Source organism: Myodes glareolus, chromosome 9, assembly GCF_982192425.1.
Source record: "Myodes glareolus chromosome 9, mMyoGla1.1, whole genome shotgun sequence".
Taxonomy (NCBI): domain Eukaryota; kingdom Metazoa; phylum Chordata; class Mammalia; order Rodentia; family Cricetidae; genus Myodes; species Myodes glareolus.
In genome coordinates this window covers 26914150-26923481 of record NC_142034.1, presented here as the reverse complement: position 1 = coordinate 26923481, position 9332 = coordinate 26914150, and the positions used below count along the sequence as shown (strand labels likewise).

The window sequence follows — 9332 nt, the reverse complement described above, 5'->3', positions numbered from 1 at the left end:
GTCAGTGAGGGGCAGCACCAGCTCAACCTGACCCTTGGATTTTGACACGCATGGTTCCTATAACCCCCTGTGGGAACAAGGACCATGGACACCATCACAGACCCCCCCAGCTGCACCAAGAACATGGACCCAGACTTGGATCCAGATGTTGCCATGGCCCCTGTGGCAGCACAGGCCCTTGGACACCACCATGGTCTCAGGTGGCTGTCCAGACCCTAGACATCCATACAACCCTTCGTGGTAACAGGAGTCACGGATACCAACTCAACTCCGAGTGCTGTCATTAAAGCCGTTATCTACTTTTATTTGTACATTTATATATGGTATGTGGGGAGGGGGCGGGGCAGATGACCATGGAGGTCTGTGTTGATTGGTACCCCCCAATCAAGGGAACTTCATACATGGGAGGGCATCCCGTGCTCATTAACTGTTAGGTCATCTCCGCTGCCCTGACCAGGACCGGCCCATTTCTAATGCCTGTGAACTGAATGACTGAGCTATCCATATCTCCTCACTCTTCACTCCAGCTCTCTTTGGTGTCCTTATGGGCCAGTCCTACAATTTTTGTTGCCCACAGCCAATCCATTTTGTTTATTAAATATCTGGTTCCTTGCATCCTTAAGTGGAACACTGGAGATGGTTCTTGAAGTAGTGGAGAGCTAGTTTGAACTGGACCTGAGCGTTGGTGTTGGCCCTGTATGATCTGTAGGACTTCTCCAAGGCAGCCATCTCTGGATCCTTGTCCGGTGACCGCAACTGATGCTGTACGGTCACCTCTGGGCATGAGCCCACCAACAGGCTCCCCAGCCCATCAATGAAGAACTCTGCCAAGAGAGGAGGACCGGGAGACAAAGGGAGCTGCAGTCAGCCAGCCAGGCTTTCCCACCCACACTTGAGGAGGACACCTGGTTCCTAATCATAGGGTGGTGTGGGAGAATTGTCTGTATTCTGTCAATCATGTTTTAAATAAATGCTGATTGGCCAGGCAGGAGGTGTAGGTGGGAAAACCAGACAGGAAGTGGAAATGATGCAAGGAGAGCAGGAGAATTCTGGGGAGGAGGAATTCTGGAGTGGGCTGATTCTTCCCTCTCCTGCCCAGATCACCGAAGCAGCAGGATGTGAGCTGCCCAACTGAAAAAGGTACTGAGCCACATGGCTAACATAGATCAGAAAAATGGGTTAATTAAGATGTGAGAGTTAGCCAATAAGAAGCCTGACCTAACGGGCCAATCAGCTTTATAACTTATAGAGTCCTTTGTGTGATTTTTCTCTGGGACTTAACAGCTGGGGGAACTGGGCAGGACAAAAACCCCAACAAGCTGGCCCCCCTCCTGTTACAATAGGGAAGCTGGGAGCCATGTGGAGCCACACACTCGGCTCCAGGGAGTCCTGGGGTTGGAGGAAGAAACAGATAACCTGGTTTCTCAATTAGGAGTGTGGGCAGAGGAACCACTGGGTTCCATTAAATGGTCCTGTGGGCTCTGGAGTGGAAGGGGGGGAGGGAGGGCGCAGTCACCAAGTGCAGTTTTAGGTGACAAAGACTTTCTGAGAGAAGAATGGGAGGCAGGGTCGGGAAAAGTAAAGGACAGCCTTGGGGAAAAGGAAGTGGGGTGTCTCAAATGGGCAGAGGCAGCCTAGGAGACCCTGAGAGGTGAGGGAGGCAAGAGACCATGAGTTCCATAGTCTGGGGCAAAAGTGAGAAGGACTTTCCCAGGAGAACCCCCACTCCACTTCATCCAAGCATCACCCCCTCCAAGCCTCCCACCTGAGTGAGCCACTCGTTGCAGGCGGGGATCAAAACCAACTCTTCGGAGTTGTTCCGTGTGAGCCAAGAAGAAGTTTACAACGCCGCTGGTCACCACGCATTTCGGGAAGCCATCAAGGGCCTGGAAATTTCCCTGCCTCTGGTGAAGACAGTCCCCATTCTCACTCTGCTCCAACAACAGCCTGAACTGGAACGCATTTCCCTGCACACTGCCGCCCACCTAGTCAGCAAACAGAAACCGGGGTCTGAGCAGGGTCAGGAAGCATCCTTCTAGAAAGGACTCCCTCCAATAGAATAGAAGGTGTACTCTATGGATCTCACCTCCAAAGGACCTTCAGTGGCTCTGCCATGTGACCATAGCTCTTCTCACACTGCTGCTGGGTCCTTTGGATCACTGAATCCCCCTCTCCACATGCAGGCATGCACATACACACACATACTCTCCACATGCAGGCATGCACATACACACACACTTGCTTTGTAGCTGAGGCTGGCCGTCAATTCCCATCATCCTGCTTCCACCTCCCAAGGGGATCACAGGCATGCGCCATCACACACAGCTAATATTTTTCCTTAGGGTTTATTGTTGTTGTCTTTGAGATAGGGTCTTACTCTGTAGATTAGGCTGGTCTCGAACTCACAGAGATCCTCCTGCCTCTGCCTCCCCAATGTTGGGATTAAAGGTGTGCACTACCATGCCCAATTGTATTTTTGTATTTAAAACAAGTGCAGGGGGTGGAGAGAGCTTGGAGATTAAGAGCACTTGTTCTTGCAGAGGACCTGAGTTCTGTTCCTATCCAACACCCACATGGCCGCTCCCACCCATCTGTAACTCCAGTTCCAGGGCATCCAACACCCTCTTCTGGCCTCTGTGGGTACCAGGCACGCTTATGGTGCACAGATATAGATGCAGGCAAAACGACTCTACACATAAAATAAAAATAAATAAATCTAAAAAAATTAAAATGTGACTGAACAGGAAGACCGTTCTCTTAAACCTCATGCAGTCCAAGAAAGGAATCAGAAATGATACATGAGCATGCGCTTTTACAAACAGAACAGTTGTGAGGGTCTTGTGTGGGGTACAAACTTTGCTCAGAGAAAGCCACCGAGTGGTCGCTCTTATATTTCTGGTAGTGAGCCTAGCCTTTAAGGGCTGAGCCATCCCCCAGGTCCAGCAGTCACTCTGGAGCCTAGCTGTGAGCCCCTCTCCTGCTTCATCCCCTCAGACACTGACATTCCTATTCTTCCTCCATCCCTCATTACTGCATTACGGCGGCCATCTTACCACATCCAGTTCAGTTTTCTCCAGGACATCCACCAGTACCTCAATCTTGGTCTTGCTGTCGAAGAGAAAGTCGTCATCCACCCAGAGGACATATTTCGTGGTCACTTGTGAGATGGCCAGGTTCCTGCCAGCAAACCAGCCCTGCAGGTGGCATGGGTTTGGATCAGCAGTTGTCATCTGGGGGAGGGACTTCCTGAATTCCCCCAGCCAGGCTGCCTCCCACCATGGGGGAAGTTGGAATCTCTGGGGTTCAGACAAGGCTGACACCTGCTGGGTCAAAGGGGCGCCTGGGTCAAAGAGCCGAGACAGTGACTTCCTGGATTCAGAGACTGAGACAAAGAGTGGGGGTCCCTCTTTGGTCCAGAGGCCTCTGGGAATATAGACTGGAGCCCGTTTTCACATCAGTTCCCTTCCACCTCCTGGAAGATGTTGGTGCGGGGAGCATCTGCTATCAGTGGTATCCTTAGGAGAGTAAGCAGGCAAGGTGAGGGGGAGAGCCTAGCCTGAGCTCAGTCACAGGGAACAAAAGTCTGCTGTTACCCCTAAACACCACAATCGGATGTAAGCCCCTGTAAGTCACTCATAAGAACCCTGTCAATTTCACACCAAATCGGCATGAAGATGGAATAAACTAATTAATGTGGAAAAAGGAGATTTCTCCAATTTCCCTCTGCACCTGAACAGCAGAGCCCAGAGCCCTCTTACCACAGGACTCTGCTCCCCAGAGAAGACCATTGGAACAGCTGAATAAGGGGTCCGCCTGTTCTGAGAGCTAGGTGTGAGGGGAACATACCTTCCCGAAGGGCATGAGGTAATACTCCACGTAGTCATCTTTAATTTTCAGGGGCTCCTTGCTGTCATCAGCCACAATCACAGTTAAGTCTGGGTAATATTTTCGAATACTCTGCAGCAGGATATTAAGCTTGTGGGGACGGAGGAAAGTCTTGGTGGCAATGGTCACCAGGTTCCTGAGCTTCCTCTCTAGAGAAAAATTTAAAAGTGGATGCTGGAACCTGATGCTGGATTTGCTCTGTTCAGATGGATTTTGTTTTGTTTTGTTTTCTGCTGGGCCAGGGATTGAACCCAGGGTCTCACGCATGCTAAGCAAGCGTTCAACAACTGAGCTACAGTCCAGTCATCTGATGGCTTCTTTCTCCTCCGACTGGTCAGAGTTGGGGACCTCAGGCATTCTGTACACAGGGCATGCTTAATTAGAATTTGTCAGCTGCACTGGGAAATAAAGACGTTATAATGTATAATGGCGTTCTTTCTTTAGACCACCAGCTCCCAAATAATGACACGGAGACTTTTTATTAATTATGAAAGCTTGGCCTTACCTTAGGCTTGTTCCCAACTAGCTAGTATAACTTAAATTAACCTGTTCCTTTTCATCTGCATTCTGCCACATGGCTTGTTACATGTCTCCTCAGGCCTGTACATGCAACTTCCCCTGCAAACAGCTGGCGAATCCCCTGCCACTCAGATTCTTCCCCCAAGTTCCTTTCCTTAGAAGTCCTGCCTATCCCCTCCTGCCTAGCTGTCTGCCATTCAGCTCAAGCCAATCAGAAGGTGTCTTATACAGGTGAGGTAAAACAGCGCCACATAGGCCAGGTGGTGGTGGCACACACCTTTAATTCCAGCACTCGGAGGCAGGCCAGCCTGGTCTACAGAGCGAGTGAGTTCCAGGACAGGCTCCAAAGCTACAGAGACACTAATCACTAGGAATTCCGACTCACACCTGCAATCCCACGATTCAGAGGCAGAGACTGGAGGATGGCGAGGTCCAGACCAGCCTTGACTATGTAACAATACCCAATCTCACAAAACAAAGAGCAAAATCACTAAAAGAATGAATGTTTACAGATTCAACATTAAAAAAAAATCACTAAGAGCTGGAATGATGGTTTGGTGGACGAAGCACCCGTTGTACAAACACGAGTTTGTGAGTTCAAATCCCCAAAGTCCATGTAAAATTAGGCTCAATAGCTGTATCTGTAATTCCAGTGCTCCTGAGGTGAGATGGGAGGCAGAGACAGGAGACTCTGGAAGGTTGAGGGCCAGGTAATTTGGTATATGCAGTGGCAAACCAAAAAAGAGACCCTACCTCAAATAAGGTGGAAGGCAAGGACAACACCTGAGACTGTCCTCTGAACTTCATATTCCCACTCTGGCATGAGTGCACGTGCATCTCTCTCTCTCTCTCTCTCTCTCTCTCTCTCACACACACACACACACACACATACATGCAAGCATGCACACACACACACACACACACAAGCACGCACACACGCACAATCTATAACTGCCTGTCATCTCACCACTAACAAGGCTGAGTCCAGAGGATGACCAGGCTAGCCTGGAACACGGAAGGAAGGGGTGGAACTATGACTCCGTTGGTGGAGAACCTGCCTAACACATCCAGAGTTCTGGGTCTGATCCCTAGTAAGTGAGTGTGGTGGCGCAGGCACAAGATTCCAGCCCTTGGGGGAAACGAGGCAGGGCGCTCAGAAGTTCAGTAATATTCTCATTCTCAACTATATCCATAGTTTGAGCTCACCCTGGGCCACATGAGACCTTGTCTCACAAAAGGGCTGAACTCTTAAGAGCACACACTATTCTTGCAGAGGACCAGAGTTTGGTTCATGTCAGGTGGTTCACAACCACCTACACCTCTAAGGCGATTCAACCTCTGACCTTTGTGGACACCCATACACAAGAGCACGTGTGCACACACACAATTAAAAATAATAAAAATGAATTATAAAGAAAAAGTGATCCCTCTGTCTTAGGTACTTTTCTATTGCTGTGAAGAGACACCATGACCAGGGCAGCTTACACATGAATCATTTAGTTGAGGGCTTTCAGTTTCAGAAGGTGAGCCCATGACTGCGGTGGCTTGAATGTAACAGGCCCCATAAGCTTATAAGGAGTGGCACTATTGAGAGGTATGGCTTTGTTGGAGAAAGTGTGTCACTGTGGGGTGGACTTTGAGATCTCATGTATGCTCAAGCCATGCCTAGTATCTCCACTTCCTGTTGCCTGCACAAGATGTAGAACTCTCAGCTACCTCTCCAGCACCATGTCAGCCTGCATTCCACCATGTCCCACCATGAGGATAATGGACTGAACCTCTAAACTGTAAGCCAGCCAATTAAATGTTTTCCTTTATAAGAGTTGCTGTGGTCACAGTGTCTCTACACAGCAACAGAAACCCTATGACAATGACCGTAATACCGAGAGCGAGACAGCAAGAAGGCAGGTGTGGCACTTTAGAGTCGCTGAGAGCTTACATCTCATTCACAAGTGGAAGCAGAAAAAGCAAGGCTGGGTATGGGATTGACTTTTGAAGCCTCAAGGCCGCCCCTCAGGGACACACCTCCTCCAACAAGGCCACCCCTCCTAAATCCTTCCTAAACAGTTCCACCAACTGAGGACCAAGCATTCAAATACATGCTCTATGGGAGCCCTTGTCATTCCAAGCACTACACTCTCTGAACTTCATCCAGCCTGATGCAAACCTAGATCCCCAATGACAAGAGCCTTACCTGGTCCAGGGTCATACAACTTGGGTACAATAGGTTGGTTGATGGTCACTGGAAACCTGGCCACTGAGGACTTGGACTCTAAACTCACTGGAAGGAAAAGAGTGGTAAGCGCCTAGGTAGTGTGAAATCTGACAAGATTCTGCTGCCCTGAGGAAGCCAAGGAGGCCAGCAGCTGCAGGGGAGTCCTGGTTGGGAGGAGACTGAGGACCCACGCAGCAGGCTGGGCATCGGCTCCTGCCTGTGCATTCCTGGGGCAGCCAGCTGGAAGGACATGCTGCTGGAACAGGCTGGAGAGTCAAGGATCTGGATAAAGTTTCACTCTGCCATGGCCTATCTGAAATAAGTTCCTACCTCAGCTTCTCCGGTAACAAAACCAGGTCAGTAATACCCACTGCACGGAATGGCACAGAGGCATTTTCTGAAGGTAAATGCTTTAAAATCTGGAGGTGGAGACAATGCGTTCTGTGGCTAAGGAGAGTAACCTGGGACATTTAATCCTCCTGATCCCACCTACCAAGTGCTGGGGTTTTAGGCATGGCACCCCCATGCCCCATTTTATGTGGTGCTGGGGATCGAAGCCAGGGCTCTGTGTATGCTGGGCAAGTCCTCTATCAACTAAGCAAAGCTGTTACTTGTTCATATTGCATTTCCCCCTGCTACTGTGCTATGTCAGCTACTAAAAAACTAAAAACTTTTAACTGACACAAATAGAAACAGGGGTTGACTTGAGGGTGGCAAGATTTGTTCTCTCAGGAGTTCTGTAATGGCGGGATGTGGAGAGGGACGGGAAACTGGGCACATTCTCTCTTTCCGTGAGTGCTCAGGACAGGGTATCCATGCACAGGCTGGTTGAGCTGGTGCCTCCTCGACAGAAGCTGAGACAGCTTCAGAAGTTGCAGAGAGATCACCAAAATGGGGCTGGAGAGATGACTCGGAGGTCCTGAGTTCAATTCCTAGCAACCACATCTATAATGAGATCTGGTGCCCTCTTCTGGGGTGCAAGCATATATGCAGGCTGAATGTTGTATAAATAATATAAATAAGTAAGTAAATAAACAAATGCTCAGCAGGTAAAGTTGTTTGCTGCCAAATTTGGTGACCTGGGCTTGCTCCTTAGGACTCAGGCAATGGAAGGAGAGATCCGGCTCCTACAAGGTGTTCTCTGACTTTCTCTGACTTCCATATGATCTCTGTGGTATGTCCATGCCCCCAATAAACAACTGAATGGAATTTAAATAAATAAATATCAAAGCTGCAGAGACTGACTAACAGAACTAGATAAGGCTAGCCAGGCATAGGGTCCTGGCATTATGGAGGCTGAGGTAGAGGAATTGATTGAGTCTAGCCCAGGATACGCAACAAGATCCTGCCTCACAGACAGCTAAAATCAAAAACTAAGCTTAGTGTGGTGGTACACACAGGGAAGCACCAACCGACACAACTACATATGAGAGTTTGGGATATCCTGGGCTACATGAGAGCCTGTCTCAAGAAACAGCAGGACTAGGGATGTAATTCAGTAGAGTACTTGGGTACCAGACAGGCAGTCCTGGCTTCGAGCCAGTGCATGCCTATCGTCCCAGCATGATATCTCTGAGATCTCTGAGACCATGAGTCAAGCAAAACAAAACTCCATCAACAATAGAAAGAATCAGTGGTGCTAAGGTTTGGTTCACATAGCATAGGCCACTGTGGTGACACTGTGGGGAGCTGGGGTCTGATGGGAAGTCCCTGCGGCCTTGAAGGTAACAACAGCAGGGCTTCTGTTCCTGTTCGCTTCCTAGCTGTGAGCCGAGAGGCTCTTCTCTATCATACAACCCTGCCATACTACGCTGCCTCACCCCTGGCAAAAGGGCCAGCTCACCAGGGACGGAAGCCTCCAAACCTGGGGCCAGAGGAACCCTTTCCACCTCTGTGTTATCTCGGGTAATAGCTACAGTGGCAGGACGCTGACCTGGCATCTGCCCTGTGTGAAATGAGCAGTGCCAAGGACCATTCTCAAGTCCGTCCATGGGGTCAGTGGCAACAGGGGGGCACTACTGGGTGCGGTAAATAGGAAGGTGACTGTCTAGGCTTGGAATCTGGTGCACAGGGAGGATATTCTGCAATCGGAAGACAGGCTCTCACCCATGTCCACCTTGCGGAGCTGGTACACCGTGCTGGTGTACGTCACATGCTGAAGGATGAATTTCAGGAGCGTCCGGTCACCGGTGGAAATGGTCAGCCGCTTCTGGCCTCTGCCCTGCACCACACTGTTTGGGACGTCAGCAAGGGTGTTTAGTGTCCCCAGAGAAGCTCTCAGGGTGACCTGGGGGTGGTATTAAGAGTACTCATATTATTGGGGGCTACCTCTATCCATCTCTTTGTCCTGTCCAATGAAACTTTATACCCATCAGACTGTACCTCCTTAGTTTCCCTGAAGTGAGAAAAATCCATTCGCAGGAAAGGCAAGTACCCAGAGTACCCAGGACGGCCAGCAGGGGGCAGAGCACCCAGAGAGGAGAAACCCATCCGGGGATAAGCACAGAACACGCTAAGGCCCTATTTCTCACCCCTAAGACCTAGAGACGCATGGATTTAAAGGACTTGTTCCTGCAAACACCTTTATCTTTGGGTTTATGAAACACTGCTCTTCAAGAGTCTTCTTCTAGGTTATTTCTTCTTCCTCCTCCTCCTCCTCCCTCTGAGGTCTCAATATGTTGCGCGGTAGCTCTAAAGATCGCTCTGCCTCCTG

General features: G+C 49.7%; 1 protein-coding gene across 4 annotated transcripts in view; it reads right to left on the bottom strand.

Moving 5' to 3' along the window:
- Nucleotides 1–278: 278 nt before the first annotated feature.
- The window catches only part of B4galnt2 (beta-1,4-N-acetyl-galactosaminyltransferase 2 (SID blood group)), a 36587-nt gene continuing 27533 nt past the window's right edge, over nt 279–9332 (bottom strand). For 3 of the 4 annotated variants that reach the window (XM_085695693.1, XM_048447004.2, XM_085695694.1), the window contains 6 exons: nt 8726–8906; nt 6599–6685; nt 3847–4034; nt 3054–3194; nt 1766–1985; nt 279–824 (listed from right to left, as the gene is read on the bottom strand). In XM_085695693.1, coding sequence (XP_085551819.1) covers nt 619–824; nt 1766–1985; nt 3054–3194; nt 3847–4034; nt 6599–6685; nt 8726–8906 — 1023 coding nt within the window. In that variant the 3' untranslated portion in view covers nt 279–618. The remainder of the gene's footprint in view (nt 825–1765; nt 1986–3053; nt 3195–3846; nt 4035–6598; nt 6686–8725; nt 8907–9332) is intronic. The other variant, XM_085695692.1, reaches the window with a different exon arrangement.